Source organism: Perna viridis, chromosome 9 (genome assembly GCF_037379345.1).
Source record: "Perna viridis isolate PV_CMFRI_1.1 ecotype Kerala chromosome 9, ASM3737934v1, whole genome shotgun sequence".
Taxonomy (NCBI): Eukaryota; Metazoa; Mollusca; class Bivalvia; order Mytilida; family Mytilidae; genus Perna; species Perna viridis.
In genome coordinates, this window is record NC_142453.1 from 8,723,273 (window position 1) to 8,744,871 (window position 21,599).

General features: G+C 32.0%; 1 protein-coding gene across 2 annotated transcripts in view; it reads left to right on the top strand.

The window, feature by feature from the left end:
* Positions 1-3,234: 3,234 nt before the first annotated feature.
* Positions 3,235-21,599, top strand: part of LOC148606570 (potassium voltage-gated channel protein Shaw-like) — a 45,848-nt gene continuing 27,483 nt past the window's right edge. The window contains exon 1 of one of the 2 annotated variants that reach the window (XM_088545452.1): positions 3,235-4,122. In XM_088545452.1, the coding sequence (XP_088401578.1) occupies positions 3,973-4,122 (150 nt within the window). In that variant the 5' untranslated portion in view covers positions 3,235-3,972. Of the gene's footprint in view, positions 4,123-14,834; positions 14,986-21,599 lie in introns of those variants that run through there. The other variant, XM_088545457.1, reaches the window with a different exon arrangement.

Here is a 21,599-nt window from a genome sequence, read left to right on the forward strand (position 1 = left end):
GCCTGACCTTACCCCATCCAGTCCTAGTAAGGGTTGTTCAACTGTGTGACCTTGGATGATATTTGTCTTTTGACAGTATTAAAGGTGCATTTAAATAAGGAATTCCAACTCCGGTATATTAGGGATAAATTAATCATATCCCAAATAAAGAAAACTTGTATTTCCTAAGAAAATCTAGGAAGTACTGATTTCATCACTATTTATTCTTTATTATAATTAATTAAGAGTAACACAATATTAAATGACTAGATAATCATTATAAGTAGGTTTTACAGTTGACTGATTGAACACATGGCACTATGATACATGTATTTTGACCATAGAGTGTGTTGTTATCATTTATATATTGAAGACATAATAGAAAAATGTATTGTCCTGTTATTGAATATTGATCTCAAATTAATAGATATATTCTGCTACATATTTGTGTAGATTTTATATTACCCTATATAGTTGTCTGGTTGGTCTGGCTTTGTCGTTCCATGGTAGTTAATCCTAGGAATTGTCAGATGAGAGAATAGCATCCCAAACCGAACACAAAAATATATTTAATCGTCTGACAATAACATTCATTTGCTGGTGAGATGGATCCTAATACATATTTAGCTTTCTTGTGACTGTAGTACATCACAAAACACACGTATATACCGGTGAATTGACACTTACACGAGAGTCTTACTAGTAAAGAGATCCAAACTGCAAGCAAATCGCCTTTACGCTCTTTTGTAGTTAAACAGAGTATCACGTATCAATAATACAATCATTTCCCTATTAAATTACACATTAAAAACTGAACAGATTCACTCTGTTACAAATCTGAGAAATCGTGATCGTTTCTTCTGTGAATACTAGCTTACTAGCTTACTATGAGGTCCCTGTGTACCTTTTAAACACAGGTGGGGGCAGCACATTAACCGTACACCGAATAACCAAGCCCGGTAAACGTAACAGTACATCCTTTGAACGAAACAAAATAACAAAAAGTATCTTGTAAATATATAAATTAAACTAAGTTAAAATTCCGACTCAAAAACATTAAACATCGCTGTTACTGAAAAAAGACGGTACACCTAGATTCAAATTAGTAGTTCTTGGCAGAGATTTCTAATACTTTTTAAAAAATGCTCCACACCATCTTCCACATATACTGAAGACAATGTTTTCAAAATGCTGCAATTTTTTATATATAACATATTTATGGTGGACGCCTTTTTCAACAAACGATCGACATAGCAATGGGAACAAATTGTGTTCCTCTATTTGCTGACATATTCCTTCACTCTTATAAGGCTGATTTTATAACTGATATGATCTTAAAGAATGAGCACCGTTTAGCTAGATCCTTTAATCCGCTATATAGATGACATATTATCGGTATACAATGTTAGTGTCGGGGATTTTATTCATCGCATCTACCCCAAAGAACTTGACATAAAGGATGCTACAGACATTGTGAAGTCAGCCTCATATTATGACAAACACTTGATACAGGAAAACTATACGACAAACGCCGTGACTTTTCATTCCGTTTTGTCAACTTTCCTTTAATCTGAGGCAACATTCCTTCAGCACCTGGAGTTTTTATATCACAATTCATACGTTACCAGAGCTTGCGGTAATTACTCAGACTATTTGTACCGCTCTAGGCATCTTACAATATGGCCCCTGGAACAAGGTATGTTGCTACAAGATTGAAGTCATCACAACAGGAGTTTTATTGTTGTCATCAAGAACTCGTGGATCGTTAAGAAGTATCCACCTGCACCATGAGAACTGATTTGTTCAACGTGTCATATTTTTCCTTTTCTCTTTCGTCTACGCTGGACTTGACTTTTTATAAGCAACACAGCGTGTGTCGAAAGCAGAGGACGCTTACCCTACCCGTGCATCTGATCCGTGCTTTCAGTTTTTAGTGGCGCCCAGGTTGCTCATTTACTTTTGTTACTTTGTATTTATTATTTTGGCTTTTTTGGGGGGGGTTTATTTTGTTGTGTGTGTCTGTTTTCCATGTCTGGTATTTATGCCCGGATTACATTCTTTTCATTTCCAGAATCTTAGTTATCTAAATTACTCTTTGAGCCATGTTCATTTTAGTTCAATATTGCTAATCCAAATGGCACATTAGGGAAAATTCGATTGACACATAACAGGAAAACACATCCAGAAGAACCTGTCGTTTCTCTGTGTTTTTAAGCCTAATGCAGACAAATGTCATATGAGAAAAAAAACTTCAACCATTTTCTTATCATATCGCCTGCTTCAATCACGGTGTTTGTCCGCCTAAAATTTTCCTTTATTATTCTCTCGATAACTACTCATAAAAGCTACTTGATATTTTGACAACTTTGTTTATATCTTGACCATATGGTTATTTGGGGTGCGTTCGGAGGATATTCTTTAGAGAGGTTCTAGTATAATACCCATTGCAATTTATCAATTCTATTTTCAGTGAGTGGCTAAATTGAAAATACATATATGTACATATGGAATCTCAATTACCTCACTGGTACTGAATGAGCATGGTTAACCATTCACTGTTTGACCAGATTATCTTTCAAAAAAAAAGCTACCGTCTCTTAATGTTGACCAAATATGTTGGAAAGGAAAAACTGCTTTAAGCATAACCTAGCCTTAGATAAAAGCATGGCTGTTGGAACCAATAATGTTAGCACTCCGTTTACTCTAATGTGATTTGGACTCATGTTAACCAAACAGCCTTCTGTACCGAATTAATTATCAAAGCCATTGTTCAAAAACGAATTACAGTGCACCAACTTACACCACGTTTAAAACAGAATTGTCTTCAATCCTACACAATCCCGTTTTTTAGAATCTGTTTGGAAATGAAAAGGTTCACTCAGTCCGATATAACCAAAACAACTGATAAATATCTAAAGCATTTGGTTGGATTGTCTCGATGAAACTTTCGATAGCAAACATATGATTTATTATGATAATATCCATTGAAAGTAACATCCAAATTAATGAAAAAAAATCTCTTATTACATATTAAAAAGTATATATTTATTAGAAACTTCAGAGTAATACAATATAACCCTTGCTGTTTTATTTGAGCAAGGAAATTATCAGCTAGTTTCAGCGAGTTTGTCGTAGATTTTTCCTTAGGGCTTTCAGACAATGGTTAACAAATCAAATTCTTTGCCATATTCTTCTACCATTAACGACAGTTTTGAAGACATGATAATTTTTCACGAGGAATCGTATCAACGTATAATAAATGATTAGCATTTGTAGCTTTCCCTGTGGTAATATTAAATATGGAGTAGCTCTTTACTATATAGACACTTTGCTTCTTTTGAAGAAGCGAATATAATAGTTTTCTAATGGTTGGTTATGCATTCTATATTGCTCTGATTTTCCTGGATAATACGTAATTACCTTTCCGGTAGAAAGCAGACGATATCCTGCAGACGACATTCGTTATCCAAGAAACTGCGACGAACATCTTCTGATGCTCTTTATTCTAGGTTTCCGAAATTGATTACATCACGGTGACAGATGTTATTGAATGAACTTTAAAGGAAAAATGATGAGGAAATTCCTAAATGACTTTAGTTTAGACTAAAAGCATGGAAAATATTCAACATAAATTCGACATACATTTCTGCTGAATTTGTTTGACACTATGGACTAAATTTAGCGTGGGCTTTCTGTTGGATCATTTGTGCATTGCATAATGATAACAAACAAAACCGGGCGAGATATGACCGGAAATTAGTCACATGATATTAGAGGACGGATGCATCTGTTAGCCTAAGTCCGTGTTGACTATCTGTCGCTGTACAGGATTTTTATTATTTTTTTGCGACAATTAAACAATTCGGAACAAATGAAATCTGAACGTTTTTGATATTTTAGTTGATCCAAACGGGATCACAGAACTGTTTCATGCAGAGATTTTAAGAGTATACATTTGATCAAGTTGTTTTGAATACTAGGAAATGTTAGGCCATGTTCCATATTAATGGCGGATTGAGTTTCAGATCTGTCGGCGGACCAAGGTCACCTGCGCCATTCCCGAAATATGTTCCTAGACGACATGCAAATTCTACGTACATAAAGACTGGGGATATACCATCAGGGAGACACCGCTTAACTAGGGTAAGCATATCAAATCATTATTCTTAACAAATTAAGATTAAAGCTACTTTATGAATGATATTAGGAAAAACAGTCACATTTGATATATTGACAATTAGAGGTTAATTGGTGGCAATGGAAACAAGAAAGGCACTTGAGTTTGTATTGTATTTACAATGTTGAAGTCATCTGACTGTAAAAGGCAAAAAATTATTTTTCTATCTTGTATTGTAAGAAATATAGAGTGTGCAGATTTTGATGATAGAGTTTCTGTCTGAACTTTATTTTTTTTTTTTTATTCTTTGTCACAGATGATTCATGCATGTCAAAAACCCTCCAAAGTCACTTTTATTTCTTATTCAGAATCAGATACTGACCACAGAACAAGTCATAATTTCTCATTTGGGTGGTGCACTTTTGAGATAAAATTTATATAGGTTGTACATGAAATAAGCACTTTGCAAGAGTTATAGTTCTTGATTTGGTTCGTTGTTGGTTGATTTAGTGGGAGATCAATGCATGATTTTCTCAAAAATGAATAGCATATGTAGGTTGAAAAAACATTGTTTCTTTGGTGTTTTTTTTTTATCACCATGAGTCACTTTAATATAGACAGTGTCTGAGTTTTACATAGTCTGGTACTTAATTTAAGGAGGTAGACCTAGATTAAGCGAAATAACTCTTAAAATCAGTAATATGTTTGTGTCAAATTTAATTTCACCAAAGGATATCAAGCTTTCATTTGAAACAGAATGATTAAATTCAAGTTACTCTGATGCTTACATGAGAGTGATGTCAAATGCTGAAAAAAAAGTTCCAATGATTTGTAAGAGTTGTGTCCTCTACCATAGGTCTATCTCCTTATTTTCTTATCGATTCAAGTCTAAATTTAGACTAATTGTTTTTAGTTTGGGATTATTATATTCTCGTATGCGGACCTTTTGCCGTCAATGACGTCACGGTGCTAAATAATCTTATATAGCATTATCTATGTTGCCAAGTAGAGACCTAGCAAATCAAAAGGTGTATTACAAATAAAAAATAATTATTAATGAACGCTTGGATGTAGGTTATTTTCGAAGCGAACATTAGAAATTACTCTGGAAAGGATGTTGTTTCAAACCGTAAACGAATTTTATTTTTTTTTTATTTTGCTTATTTGTTTTTTTTTTTTCCTGTTTTTGTTTTGTTTCTGTTTATTTTCTTTTCTTTTTCTGTTATTGTGAAATAAATAAATTCAGATACATTTCTGGAACTTGTCATTGGATATTTTATTATAAAAGTTTCATAGTCGACAGCCCAATTATTTAACAGAAAATGTCAGTTTATTTGACATGGAGATGCAGATCGTTCAACTTTTTTGAAATTCAAATGCTATAATTTTAAAATGCTAATTAAAGTATGCAGCTGGCATAATGCACTATACCAGGATAGGTAATGCCCTTTGCGTAATTCTCAAGAATTGAAAATAAATATCATTATCTTTTTATTTGTAGTAACAATGAGTTAGTGGAACTGAGGAATAAATATATTCCAAGTTACTACACTTTTTACCCGTTCTCCATCAAGATGCGGAGTTAATTATTGTTAATTTGTAATCAAAGAATTGTTTTAAGGTTATGTATATTTTGAGGAAATTAGAAAAAAATCACGATTTTGCACATATGTGTTCATTTTCGTTTAAGCTGTTGATATATCTATGTTTTCTTTCTAACGTTTTGCAAAATTTATATTTTCTTGTTTAACTATTGCTCTTGTAGCCTGAGTTATCAAATTAAAATTGTTTTGCCTTGACTTGTCTTGAAAGAAACTTAGTCTACACTCTTGTTTTATGGAACTGATCTTCTTAAGGAGGTAGACCTAGGGTAAGGGACATAACTCTTGAAATCAGTGATATGTTTGTATTATATTCATTTTCACCAAAGCCTCTCAAGCTTTCGTTTGAAGCAGCATAAAATGAATCCAAGTTAATTAGACGCTTACATAAGATTGATGTAAAATTCTGAATACAAACGTTCAAATGATTTTTAAGGGTTGTATCACTTACCCTAGGTCTACCTCCTTAAAGAGGTAACAATAGTATCGTTTGCTGTCTTAATGTACAATGATATAAAGAGGATTGTTATCAATGTTCATTCAAAATCACGTGTCTATGTTCTCTCGAGTAAACAAATATATTGAAACCAATCCATATATTGAAGGTTTGGTGCCCATGAAATTTAAGTTTTCGTGATAGCTGAAATGAAATTTTGTTTACGAAGAAAGATAAATTTAAAACAAAAGCGTTTTGTCAGTGCGTTTAATATTATACCAATTTGTGCAAGTCGTTAGTTATACAAAAATATTCAGTAATACACCAAAAAAAAATATCTATGAATTTGTTATGAAAGATGCAATTTTCAGTCGCAATGCAAGAAAAAATGCATGACCCCATAAGTACCAAATAATTATAGTATTGTTTCGACATAATTGCATGAGCCAATGTCGTAGTTTTAATTGTACATAACTTTATTGTTTTTCTGATTTGTAATCTTTACAATGCAAATGTGATCATCCAAGGAGAACTTTTGCGTCAAGTTGTGTTGGATCAAAACGTTTTTAGTTTATCATCATCTAATTAGAAGGTGGCTTAGATTTATCGACCTTGAAACACGTTATGATTATTCCGTGCGAAATATTGACAATAAAATATTGTTTGCTGTAACTTTTATAATAAACTGAGGTTGGAATATTCCTCGAGTTTACAAGTAAAATCATTCAAAAGCCAAAAGATACCAATTTATGTGCCTGAACATCCCACATCCTGTTTTATAGAGAATGAATTCCCATCGAAATGGGAGGTTATCATAATGCAAACTATATCGACAGACTTGGAGAGCTTGTGCTTTTATCACTATGCAATTTTACTAACATGCATTGGGAGGAGTCCTTCAGATAAAAGCAATATATTCTTAACCTTTCGAATCATATCACAGTCGCTCAATTTTATTTTGTTTTTTTTTTATTTTTGTTGTTGGCAATGCACTTTGATTTTTTATATACTTGTATTATCCTTTTGTTAAGATTTTCGATGTTTTATTTGTTCGAGTAGTTAAGCAGTAAATGTACATGACTGTAAGATAGGACACTGCAGTTGTATATAATTATTTAATTTATTTTTTTTTGAATTCGGCTCCATGTTCATTTTTCTGCACCTGATATCCTTAAAGTCTGTAATTGGCAGTGCGTGTTGTGTTGTATGTGGGGTTCAGAATTAACAAATGCAGCTTGAAAGGAGCCAATTGGACCGAGTACAATGTCTGGTAAAACTTTGAAATGAGGCTACTATAACAATGGAGACTTAAATGTTTCATGAATATTTGAATAGTAAGTACCCAATGGAGTTTCCAAATTTGCGGTATCCACTTTCAGTTACGTGTCTAGATAGTTTAATTTCACCATTCTTTCTATTTAATCGACAAAAAAAAATAATATACAAAAATCCCAATCATATATATTGTCAATTTCGATATGCTGAAAACGTGTTTCTAGGAGTAACCTCTCATTAGCAGGCAACAAAGGAATCAAACATATAGGAAAAAAACCAATTCCAAAAATAATTGTATACTACTCAAATCAAAACTGTCGAAATAGAAAGCCAAATCCCTGACAAAGAGTTGTTTCATATGTTCCGTCTTCAGCATTGAAATTTGTCCTCATGTTGTCCATGAAAGAGTAATTAAGGGAACCAAGGTTATAGCCATAATCAAAAGAATGTAATACACGGACAAAGAGCAGACATGAAAAACAGACATACACAACAAAGAACATAAAAAACCAAAATTATACATACAAAGTAACAAAAGCAAATGGGCACTTTTTTTTTATTTTAAAAGATGTGAATTGACTCTTTTTCAACTTAGCCACAATATTTTTAAGACAATGATACAATTAACTATAAAAAAATATTATTGCATTTCATCTGTTTTTCCTGCAACAGCCTTTTTTTATATTCCCAACTTTGAATTCCGTTTTTTTAAACTTTAAGCAAGGGGAATTCACTCTCCTATCCAACAGACTGGATAACTGTCCATTTGGAGCAATAAACAGAAGTAAACTTCAAATTCAAATATTTGATTTTTGGAGCTGCGATTGTACTTGGATTATTTTAAATAATTAATTTCAAACCTTGCAGGTACTTAACAATGTGAAATAGTTCAAGCTTCTAAGAAGAATATTTACTACTCTTCTTTCCCCCAATGAGACCGCCAATCAGGTTTTCGTGTTTTTTTTTGGTTCGTCTTTTTGAATAAAATGCTAAAATTGCTTCCATATGTATATATGAAAAGGACTATTTTCATTGCACAAAGCTGAAAATATTGTTCTTGACTTAACATTTGTTTTGATTATTTTAAATCAATTGTTTCTACAAGTCAAGTGACAATTTGGGTATTTGTCTTTTTCCTTACTTTTCTTTCTTGTGGATATACAAAGTTGGCCAGGGGTAAATGACTAAAATAATACGTTGTTAAAAGGATTATTTTTTTCGATTAAAACGTATTTAAGTACTTTGTCATCTAAGAATCGGGCAAAATCTATATAAGGTGTGGTACATGAAGGATAAAATTTAAGATTTTATTGCATTAACCAATTAATTATACATGATAATCAGCAGAAGTAACCATCAAAGTGCTTGTAAAATTAGCCTTTTTAAGACAGTAGATCAAATTTAGTTGAAATGCACTATGGAAAAATGGCGGGAAAATTTCTTGCACTCCTTCCCTATATGAGCAGTAAAAAAATATCTACGTTACAGATGCTTCAGGATAAACTTAAATAGCTTTTTGGTTGTTTTCCAGATTTACTGAAATTATTTTAGGCAAAAATGACTAAATTGGGGAAAATGATGTGCCACCCATTGCCTGATTCTTACAAAGAATGATACTTAAATTGCGTATTTAATACCAAAAAAAAATAATAATAATAATACCAATCATATACATTGCAAATTTCGGTATGTTGTTCATATGTTTTAAGGGTCAACCTCTCATCGACAAATGATGCAAATAATATAAAAAGAAAATGGCATGTTTTACATGGAACAAATATTTATAAGCTTGAGAACACACAAGAAATTGGTTTATCTATATTACAGAAATATAACTGAAAATGTTTTTACCCTACCTATGCACCTGGTCCATGCTACCAGTTTTATATTTCAATACTTTTATACATTGTAATAGACCTCCTTATCTTTAGCATTTACTTTTAAAATAGTCTGTTCAAAATTGTTTAACAATAACCTCTCTTCTATTTAATGTTAAAACACAAAATAAACAAGTTGCAATTAAAAGGTCTCCTAAATCTAAAAAATAATATTAATAGTCATACGAAATTGTTGTTTACGACATACAGGTTTTACGACATTGTCGTAAACCCACTTACGTCTTTGCCAAAATTGTGCAGGTTATTTCCAATATATAAACTGTTTAGAATTCAAATGAAATGGAAAACAAAATAAGCAAATAACAAGTAAAATCATACTAAATAATGCCAACCTAATTAGCATGTACCTTTTTCGTGCATTCTGTATGGTTGTTTACCTTTTGTCACCTAGGCCATGACAGCTTTTACAACAGTGTAACATTCAGGTAAATATCGTAATCAAACATGGCTACCATTGTTCCGGCAAAAGATTGGACCAGTTAAAGGCATGAAACGGTTATATCCGCTTAATTCAATTCATTTTCGGCATTTTTTTAAAATGTTACCAGTAGCCTTTATACGTCGAATATTGAAATTGACAACCATGTCCTGTTGTCGGTTGTAGGCCACCAATTGCAATGCCAACTTCCTGTGTCAATTTCACCGAATGACAATCTACAAAAAAAAAAGACAAATATATTTCAGGTAGTTTGAGATTAGAATTATAAGGATTTAGCTCGGTTATTTAGAATTCATAGATGTGTAAAATCTTACAAAGCTGACATAAAAGTCATTTTAATGCATTTTTCACCTTCACAACGGTGTGCAAGGTAAATGATTCTGCAAGAAAAAAATAGCTCTGAAACTTCATCTTACATAGTCTACATTTGAAATATTTAAGCCAATCGACGTTTTAAAACGACGTATCTGATTTGAAATATGATATTAACAGAAAGCGACGTTCATGATTACGTAAAAGGCCGTTTCCTTTACTTTTGAAAAAAAACTTCCTTTTTCAGTAAGCAGAATGAATTAAGCAGTCTTTATGAAAATCAGGCAATTGGTGATTCACTCATACCAGAAACCCAGTGAATTCAATTTCATTTTTTATTCGGTAACAACTACATATCAAATTACCATTTTAGTTAAAATATATATATAAAGTACTGTTGTTACATAAATATATAGCATATGGACAGAAAAGCATCGTTTTTTTCGTTGTGTTTTTCTACTATATTAATCATTTTAAAATTATTTTTTACAGACCTGTCCTGTTTAAGAAGTAAGTTTTTTTTTAAAGTGAAACTATTTTAGTACTATATGATTTTTCCCCCAAAAGCTGTGAAGAATACTCTGATGTTGTTTCTGTCCCTTATTGGCTATTGGTAGTAAAAATGCAAACAGTGTTAGATAGTAGTTTTAAACTAAGACAGTATAGAAGAGTAATAAAAGAAACTAAGGTTCTAGCGGAAATCAAAAGAATGCAATCCAGGGACAAAGACCAGATATGGAAAACAGACATACATAACAAATAACTTAAAAACAACCAAAAAATTACGTACCATGAAACAAAAGTAAATGAGCAATTCGGACTCCACTAAAAACTGGGAGCATGGACAAGGTGCACCAGTAGGGTAAGCCACCTTTGCTTTTCGAGAAACACCCATCGAGCTGTTTGTCCAGAGTCAAGTCCGGGGTAGGCGAAAGAGGAAATGAAACTATGAAACGTTGAAAAAATCGGTTCTCATGGTGCAGACGGAGACACCGTCACGATCTACGACTTCATGATGACGGCCTTAAAATTTCTGTATTATGACTTCAAACTTATAGCAACATAACCCTATATAAACAACGATTATAATGTAAAGTATGGTTAACCCCAGCGACTAATTAACGAAAACTCATTTAAGCTGTCTCCCATGTATTTAAACAAACAAACAGAATAACAGAGGACACACAATTGTGTTTGCATCACATTCGTTTACATAAGCTCCCGGTGACATAATACAGAACTAATGCAAATGAATTAGACTTTGCTTAGTATAAGTAAATTACTAGTCAGGAAAATATCCGTGAAAATGCAGATTACAGTAAAAATTAGGCCTATGGGATCACCGGGCTATAAAATTATAGGTCCCAAAGCAGCTGAAACGACGATTCGAGCATGCCGTAATGGAATAGAGTGTCAACGCTGAATGACCCACTTTATAACTACATTTTTGTAATGGTATGTAAATTGTTGTGGTGATGTCAATTTATTTGTTGTTGACATTCGTAAGGTTCATTTACAATGCTTTGGATATCAGTAAGAAAAAACCCGCAGCATCAAAAAAAGAAGACAATACAGAGACACCAAAACCCAAAGACATCATTAAGCGTAAGTTTTTGCAAGGATGAGACAAAATGGGAAAAATCAGAAACATGGATGTCAAAACCCCACCGACCTAACATATAATTTTAGTCAAGGGTGCTATCTCTATTTGAAAAGACCATTATTTGATCTCTGCATCACTGGATTTGCCCAGATTTTTTAAATAGAATGTAAAAAATGAGGTTTTTGACAGAGTTGTCTGTCCTTGAAATGTTTAATTTCAGCGCATTTCAATTAAATTATAACTCAATTCACCAAAATGATATGGAAAATCTTGTCTTTTTTTCTTGATTCTGATGGTGCAAATAGTCAAAACTATCAAAATGGTGGTTTTTTATACCATGTTCCACTGCCTGATTCTTACAGGGACTGACACTTAAAAAAAAAACATGGAAACGCAAACAGGTTATAAACACGATCCTTAAAACAAATGAATTTAATAAAATAAATTACAATTACAAGTACATTAGAACATGAGAAATACAATACAGCACTAAAAAATAAAGCACTTGAAGAAGAAACAGCTAAGTGACCAGGTGTTCTGTAAGGGTAACCATGTCTTGCTTCTCCAGTGATATCGTCACATTTACATTTTGATACAAATTTTCTTTGTGCCTTGAGGAATTTTCTTTTGACTAATTGTAATTCCGATCTGTATGCAAACATTTACTAATACTAAACTAATAGACAGAAATGGAAAGAGAAAACCTATACCCATTGCGAAGAATGACACGTTCATAGCAATTAATTTCTACGGAGGCGTATAAGCGTCACCTTAACTTTTGTTTACTTTTTTATTTTATTTTTTATGCTTTGCATTTTTACACGAAGTTTCGCACCTAAAAAGTTAAGGTGACGCTCTTACTTTTCCGTACATTTCTGTCGTAATACGGATAAATAATATTGTCCTACCTCGAGATTAGTAAAGGAGCAATTTCGGTTCATTTCCCTCGTGTGTATGAGAAAAGCATAAAGCCTTGTTCAAACTGTAGTTACGTAATGATCTAATGTCAAATTGCCACAAGAAAACGGACAGATTATTTTCGTTTAAGTTAAGTTATCTAAAAGATTGAATTGAAAGACGTAACTATTTCTAAATCAATTGTGTTCCATTGAATTCAAATGTCAAAATATTAAAACCCCAAATTTAAAGTCAATAAATATTATCTAAATAATTATTAAACATTTATGCAAATGTTTAGCATTTGAATAGAACTACTTCTTCTATATCGAAATGTCGACGGAAAATATCCCCCTGGTAAGTGTTTTGTTGTACTTGCTAATACTTCAGTTCAGGGGATGCTATGCCATTCATACATGTCGCGAACAAATATAACTAAAATGTATTTGTGTGCGAAGCCAGTAAATGGTCCTACAGATACTAAGTACCCTGGAAAAAAGTGTATAATTCTTTCCTCAGTAGGGAATTAGCTTTGGTAGACATCATACTTGGTATTGGTACCATATAGTAGGTTATAATACGTAAACATTTAATTAGCACTCCAGCTAAGAATCATGCAAAATGTGATTCATGGCTGAAAAGCCTATATATTTTCGTTTTTGATATTTTGTTTGAATTGCCATTGTAAACAGAAATTAACATTCTGTTTTTCATATAACCTGTGTTCTAAAGAGATAAAATTAGATAGAATGCACTGTAGATTTCAAAATTAAGGGAGATAACTCTGTAAATGACACCAAAATACAATAGAATCTCATGAATTTTCAATGTTGATTATCTCCTACAAGCAGATAGATTGGAATGAATCATTACACATTTCATAATACAGACCCATAAAACAACTTAATTACAAAAATAAAAATATCTAGCCTTTTTGGAGTGTATCCAATTTTAACATAGACAGCTACTTAATTATTCTTATGGGGTATTCAAAATTTCATAAAAGGGTGCAGTGTAACGAACGTTAAGGAGGTAGACCTAGGATAATACTTTCAAATCATTGGAAAGTGTGTATTCATCATTTTACATCAATTTCGTGTAAGCATCAAAGTAACTTGGATTGCTTTCTGTTTTAAATGAAAGCTTGATAGGCTTTTGTGAAATTGAATATGATACAAACATATCACTGATTTTTAGAGTTATGTCCCTTACCCTAGGTCTACTTTTTTAAGTGACTTGTATCTCGATAAATGTGTCTGTCAAACTGTGTCTAAATACCAAAACTATAAAGTTTTTTTCTTAAAGTTCAAATCTTTACTTGGATACTTTAAAAATGAGTCTTGATTTTACTGTTCACCTTTAATTCATCTCCGACATAATGACTAAGGCTTTTGGGGTCTATGTACAAGTAATGTAAGATATGTTTCTAATTCCATTCTAATATCTTATGTAAGTTTTAAATACCAAACAAGTTTTTTTTTCATATCTGCTGGTAGGTAACATAAATCAAAAGAAGTCCAAACCCTGAATAAAATAAATACAAAACTAAAAATAAAAGCAAAAAGCATAAAACAAAGAACAAAAATACTTAAGCATTAGGAAAGGTAAGCTTTTCTAAATGGACATACTTACTTGATTTTTAAACAACCGTTGATCTCAGGAAGATGACTAATGAGGAATCCATTTGTTTTAAACACAGAGAAATATTCAATGTGAGAAACCTGTGTATTTTGTTTTATTTATTTATTCATTTGTTTTTTGTTTTGTTTTGTTTGTTGTTTTTTTTTTCATTTGTTTTTGTACAGTTTTGATTTATTGGAGGTATACAAAATGTTCCAATATTATAATAAGTCAAAGCTTGTTAGTTACCGTGATTAGAACTAGATCACATTGGTACGTACAAAATCGTGGGATGTACAATGTATCGTGGCGCCGACAAAGTCCTTACGCATTAATCTTTAATTGAATCATAAACAATAGATAATGCATTGACTTAAATAACTAGTTCTAAACTGTTTTGGACAAGGAAGTTCACGTGTTTTATTCATAGCTAAAAACTAGTGAAATATTGCATTGTACTTAAGAAAGACTTAGTTATGCCTATTTAAAGGTATTCATGTGAACTATTTATCGTATCCTTAAAGTTTGAAATTAATGTTTAAAACAGGATCTTAGCAATAACATTAGCTTACAATCATTGGTTTTACCATTATAAACTTGGCACTCGTCTTTACGTTACGTAATCAATTGCACTTTTCGACTGAAGTTACAGATTTGTACTCTAAAACAACAATATACTGACAATGTGTACGAAGTGAAATTTTCTCGATGAGTTTAACTATTTGACACCCGCAAGCAAATAAAGTCAAGGAAGGTCTGATATTTCACCAGGAGACATTCGTTTGACGAGGCATGTTCAATGAAAAATGTATGTAGGCTATTGTAATTCTTTCAAACCGATTAAATACTAGTGTACACAAGAATCTGATGAGTTTCACTTGTCCTTGTATCCTTCAATTGATGAATTCAACCAATTCACCCAAAGAAATGCATATTTATATTCTAAATTTACTTTATTCAAACGAACATAAAATATTTATGTGTTAATCGTTCCTTCATTTCATACTTGTACGCTTTTTTGAGCACATTCATATATTCGTGTGCAATGAACAAGCTAAGACAAATAGATAAGAACGTGATAAGTTAGGTACTGAATGGCGCAACTTGCTAAACATACAGAATTCATATTACAATCTGTCCATATTAACAAACACCGCCAAAACACCATTTCAACGATATGGATACCGTACCTACAAAACAAACAAAAACAAGAAAATCAGATCTATTATAAAACACACGAAAAAAAAAAGACGTTGCGTACGTTGTTGGTGTCACATTCGATTGAAAAGGGGCTGGTTACGATAACCGAAATATTACTATTAGAATGTGGAGTTATCAAAGGTAATATAGATATTAAAATGTTCGAAAATTTTGCTGTTTTATGATTACAATCATAAACCTTTGAAAGATCCCGTTAATTGTGGAGGGAAACATTATTCCATCACAAGAAAGTCAATTTTCATATGTGGACGGGTAACATTAAGAAATGCTTGCTTCCCATTTCACCAATATATCCAAGTTGTTTCTTGGCATATTTTGGTAAAACCAACTGTTTTGGAAAGAGCAGTTTGTGCTGCAGACGATGTCATATTTTTCAGGACGTAATGATAAGATCAAGGCGTATTACAATATTACCAATGCCCCCCTTTGATGTGGACATTATAAAAATGGAAAGAAACCGATTTGAAGACAAAATTTTAGACATTTTTTTTTTAAAGTTATGCGGACAGCTTTTTTTCGGGACTTTTATTAACTATATTCACAATTTATTACATAACCCCAATAAAAATAAATATAAAATGTTCAATCAGACTTTTTGTTAAAAGCCTTTTTGTCCGTATTTCAATTATGTCACAAATCTTAATTTTTTCGACGTTGGCCATTGGCTACTTTCTTGCTTACGGTTGTAAAATATAACAGTGAATAGTATTTTTACCAAAATTTATTCTCGCTTAAAGGATATAAATATTCAGAATATCATGTTTATTCTAAAAATATAATGAGTTTTATTGTCTAATAGTAGACAAATACGCATGTATGTTGTGACGTCACGTTGTCTTTTTCCCGACGTTTTCTACACGTTGCGTGCTACCCAGTGTTTATCAAAAGCTTTTTTTCGTTAGCTTTGAGTGAACTAAGGACTGTGAAAATTTGAATTTTACATATATATATATGCTGCATATAGTATATTCTAAAAATAATGGTACTTGCTTGAACATGTATCTCAGCGCAGCATTTTGTCTGTGTCTAACCAAAATGTGACAACATCTAAATTTTTATTTATTCACGCGTACACCATGCGAAATTCGAACGAATTGTTCAAAAAGGCAAATGGTGTTGAGTCGATTTCTTCATATACTTAAAAATGTATTGATCCTCCCCTGTGGTTTTATCATTTCATGTTTTTTCTTTGTTTTAACAGATAGGTTTTATGTAAAACCGTGTCTAACAAAAATGTCACAAAAGGCATTTTTTACGTTTCCAAAGTAGCGTTCTGTTTTGCGACGTAAAAACAATAAAAAAAGTCTTGAAAAGTTACGATACTACATTAAATTATTACGACTGTGGACGTAATGAAGAAAAAAAAATACGATTTTTGCGAATCTGATAAAATAATGAAAGAAATGTTGAAAAGAAAACAGGAAAAAGAAAGCCCTCCTCCCCTTTGCGCGCACTCCTGTCTGTTCATATGCAATTATGTCCTGGTGAAATAGGGATCAGCGTGCCTGCATCAAAGTATTTTGAAATATGTAGACACGCGCGTGCACATTCGCTAGTGAAATATTGTAATGTCAACGTATTCATGATCGTCTAATTACCTCTTGACAATTATTTTAGCGATAAGATATAATAAGCTGTACAAATATTGCAAAAATATTTTTTTAATTTTTTTTTCAATCGGACGAAAAAACAAAACAAAAATGATTTATTCTGTTGTGGTCTTTTGACCCCTTAAAACTCGAAAACCGTAGGAGATATCCGAAATCTGATTGAAAAATGCAGGCAGGATTATTAATGAGAAATCCAATGAAGAATCCAATGAATTTTAAAAAAAAATCAAAATCGGACCCAAAAAAAAAATGTATGAAAATGTTTTTAGGCGTTGTCCAACTTTGTCCTCCTATAACAAAACACATAAAATCTGTTGTACATTTGTTTAGCCGAATTAAATAAAAATAGAATATTTAAAATCGAGAAGAAAAAAAACAATCTAGATGGGTTTTAATAAAATACGTATTTGTACCCTTTTTGGCCCCTTTTTCTAAAGCAGCAGGGGCAACAAAGTCCAAATTAAATAGGAATCTTCTTAGTTGTTGGTTAAATCATATCAACATTTCAGAACAATTCGTCAACCACAACGACGACGCGGACGACGACTACGCCATAACATTATACGACCGCAAGTTTTTTTTTTCGTCGTACAATAAAAACGTGTGATTTCACTCTCAAATTTTCTCAAAGAGGGAGATTTGTCAAGGTTTTTGTTTTCTCGAAATGTTTAGCAACAGGCCTTATAAAATTACGAAATAAGTACATGTATTCGGAAATATCAACATACATCTACATTAGAGATATAAAACCAAATAGGACAGATTCACTTTATACGCTTTCAAAATATGATTTCCGGGGGTGGGGGTTGCTAATGACTTTTTTGCTTGTAGGTTTGTTAGCTTTCTGTTTTAGTGAGGGCGTTTTACTTTTTTTAGCGCATCACGAAATTTGTTTTCATGATTCCTAACATTTTTCTCATAGGATCAAACTTCCTTCAAATCATTTTTAAATGGTTGATGCCAAACTATTTACCATATCACTATGTAATCTGATCATTTCAATTGACCAAAACGTACGAAAAATCAAGATCGAATCGGATAATTAAATAATAAAACATGTCGTGTGTGTTATTTTATGTAAAAAAATAAATAAGCATACTTCTTTTTACATGTAACAATTATAGGACGATGTACGTCGCAATACAAAAAAGACGTCAAATTTTGCCGACGCTACGTCTAATTAAACTTTAAACAACAAATGAATGCATCAAAGCGTGGTCACTGACTACCTAAGTACTAAGTTCGCTTCAGATACTGTCGCGAAACCGATTTACTATTTACATGTACTAACCATACTCTGCAACCGCACATTAATTCATTCAGTTCCCCTAATATTTAATATTTTGTGATTGATTTTGTTTTATTTTGTTTTGTTTTGTTTTGTTTTATTTTTTGTTTTGTTTTATTTTTTGTTTTGTTTTTTGTTTTGTTTTTTTTACGTTTTGTTGTTTTATTGCCTTACACTTTCAGTAACAATATAATTCCATTTTGACTAGTTTTAGTAACTTAGTTAAAGAAAAAATATATATATATATTATATATTATATATTTTTATTCCGTAAATCGGTTGTGTCAAGGTCAACTGAAGTAGTTTTTGTAATGATCGTAACTGACACCTAAGTTAAGCAGCATGTTCTTCTGTTTCCATCTTTTTGCTGTAATTTGCAATTCTGATGGTCTTATGGAGATCTTACCACCTCTGTTTAACACATGTCAATTCCAATTTCAGTTCGTATAGAAGATCTGTATCTATCTTAGAATGTATGTCTTCTTAACTGTCTAAATTATTTCTTTTCTTTTTCTTTTGCTATCCTTTGTCTTACAATAAAAGCGATTGAGTAAAATTGTTATAATCTTAATGTCATCTTTGCTTAACCTTGAATATTTTTGACACATTTCGTTTATAAAACTTTTGATCTAAATATTAAATGGAGATTTCAAATCATCTACCATTTCAATCAGTTGACAAGACCAGCAAGGTTTATAAATAAATCAGATTTTACCTTAATTGATCAAGTTATAATAGCCCGGGTCTCTCATTTTTTTCTACATTGTCCCTGGATTACATTATTTTGGTTTCCGCTAGAATCTTAGTTCCCTTGATTACTCTTTCATTATTGATTAGGGAAAGAAGATATGCTTTTTATATCGGTAAGCTCTCGACAAATGTGTGGATAGATGTATATAAAATTGGAATAACACCCACGAAGCTGTGCTCCTCCTGAGAAATAAAATATAATTTTTGGGATGACCAATTATAATCTAGTGTCATACCACCGATTTAGATGAGTATAGCTGTATATCAATGTTATATAATCTTTATGGTTTACATGACTTATGTGAAAGTCTCTGTAAGAATAAGGCAGGGTGAAACATGAATTGAAGTAATCCACCACTTTGACAGTGTTATTTGACTATTCGCACAACCAGAAGCATGAAATAAACACAGTTTGGGTAAAATGAAGTATAATTTTATTGAAATGCAGTGCAACGGAACATTTCAAGGGCAGAAAAAAATATTCAGTGGTGAAGAGATCCTATTGGGGTACAAAAAATGTAGTTCGAGAAAAAAAGAGATTGCTTCGTTTAGGGATATTTTATTGTCAGATCGGAGGATTTAATTATGACATATGTACATGTATATATCATAACCTGATTCTCACAAAGACTGGCATTCAATTGCAATATACTTCCATTTATACATAAGTGGTTGTCTGTTTACCCTTCCATTTTGGTAAGATTTTTTGTTTGTGTTAGTTGCTATATTGGCTTTTGAAAAAGAGCGCTTCGTGATCCCAAGGCGCAGACTTGAAGAGGGTGGATATAGCCCCCTACAATTAGGATTTTTATCTTGATTTTTCACAAAAGAAATCCAGGATCCGCCCGGTCCTACTCAGGAAATTTCACATTTACGGGAGCTCTAACCGATGTTCTAAGAAACGTGTCTATTTAAAGAATTAGATTGGCAGGTGTTGATAAGTTGATATACCGATATGACGTCAATATATATATATATATATATATATATATATATATATATATATATATATATATATACACCTAAACAGTTACTATCCAGCAGGAGAATACTCTAAGAAAATATATTATATGTGACAGAAAAAAGTCCACATAATTCATTTATAAAACACCAAAATGTGTCAAAAAATGGTAATCGCTTGTGTCATTCATTGGAAAGTTTTATCAGTTTTGTTCAATACATAGAATTTGAGAAAACAATAGCCCATTATTTTAAAGGTCTGGATACGAACCCTCTAATGTAAATTTCTAGGCCTGCTCCTGTTGATATACACCGTGCTTTGCATTCTAGATGCATTTCATCACATCATTGGAAACATTACGTCAAAATTTCATCAGCACTGTTTGTCGTAAGATTAATTACAAAGGAAATAATTTCTAAAGCGTACCACAAACCAAAAACAATTAATTTGCAATTCATGCTCATACTCCCAAGTGATTTTTGAAGTAATTTTACTGAACTAGAAACTAATTGTGTAATTTGGTTGTATACTCTCTCACATTTAATATTCATTGCTGTCGATGTGGAGGGGGCAATGATTTTTCCATAATTTTAAAATAATAAATTCTCGATACCACGAAATGACTAGATAATCCTTATCCCACCACTAACCTCTTATTTGAAGCGTGACATCTCCCCAATCGGAATTACATGTAACTAAGTTGATTGTTAAGTTGTTTGTCATTACACTTTGTGGAATCATTCTGTTATTTTTCCTAGCTATAAAATGTCAGGGGTTCGAGTCGTTTTTCAGCTTGGTACCGATGTTCTACCAATATCAATATTTTAATTGAAAACCTACGGGAAAAAACACTAATTTATCATGTCTACACTCCTAACACGAAAAAAAACATCAAAAGTTATGTTTGATACGTAAACGTTAAAGTACGCGATTTGACGTAATTAATATGGTGTATTATATTACGCAATTATGAGATGACGCAATGTTACCTAAGAAATACAAATAATCAATGGATTTAAAAAAATTTTGTTTTAAAGTCAAATCTTTTTTTTTAAACTGGGAAAATTATCTATCAAAAAAGAAGCATACTATATTGAAATAGTCTATAGGTATTTTCCCACATACTAGTAGCGGTCCTTTCTGATTCGTGAAATACCGTACGTATAATGGATGAAAGTTCTTGATCAGTTAAAAGTCGCAGTCGTTTGGTTTTTATAGGGAGTAGGAAATTTGAAAGCCAAAAAAAAAAAAAAAGAAAAAAAAATTGGACAAAATTTCATAGTTACGATAACTCAAAATGCAAGACTACATGTACTTCAAATGAAAAAGGCATGCCTGAACTGTAAAGGCAAAAATGGTCAAGGTCCAAGGGTAAAAATACGGACCTTAATCTTTCTAAAAAATTATTGGCTCCCCCTACATATGTACCTACAGAGTTTGTCTGCAGACGGCAAAATCGTTAATTATATAATACCAACATGATTACTTGCAGACAGTGAAGACCTAGTACACCTTGGCATTAAGTGCGTTACATAATGTTGTCTCCTCTTCGAGAAATTAAACACAGGACGCTAAGGGCTACATATGTACGT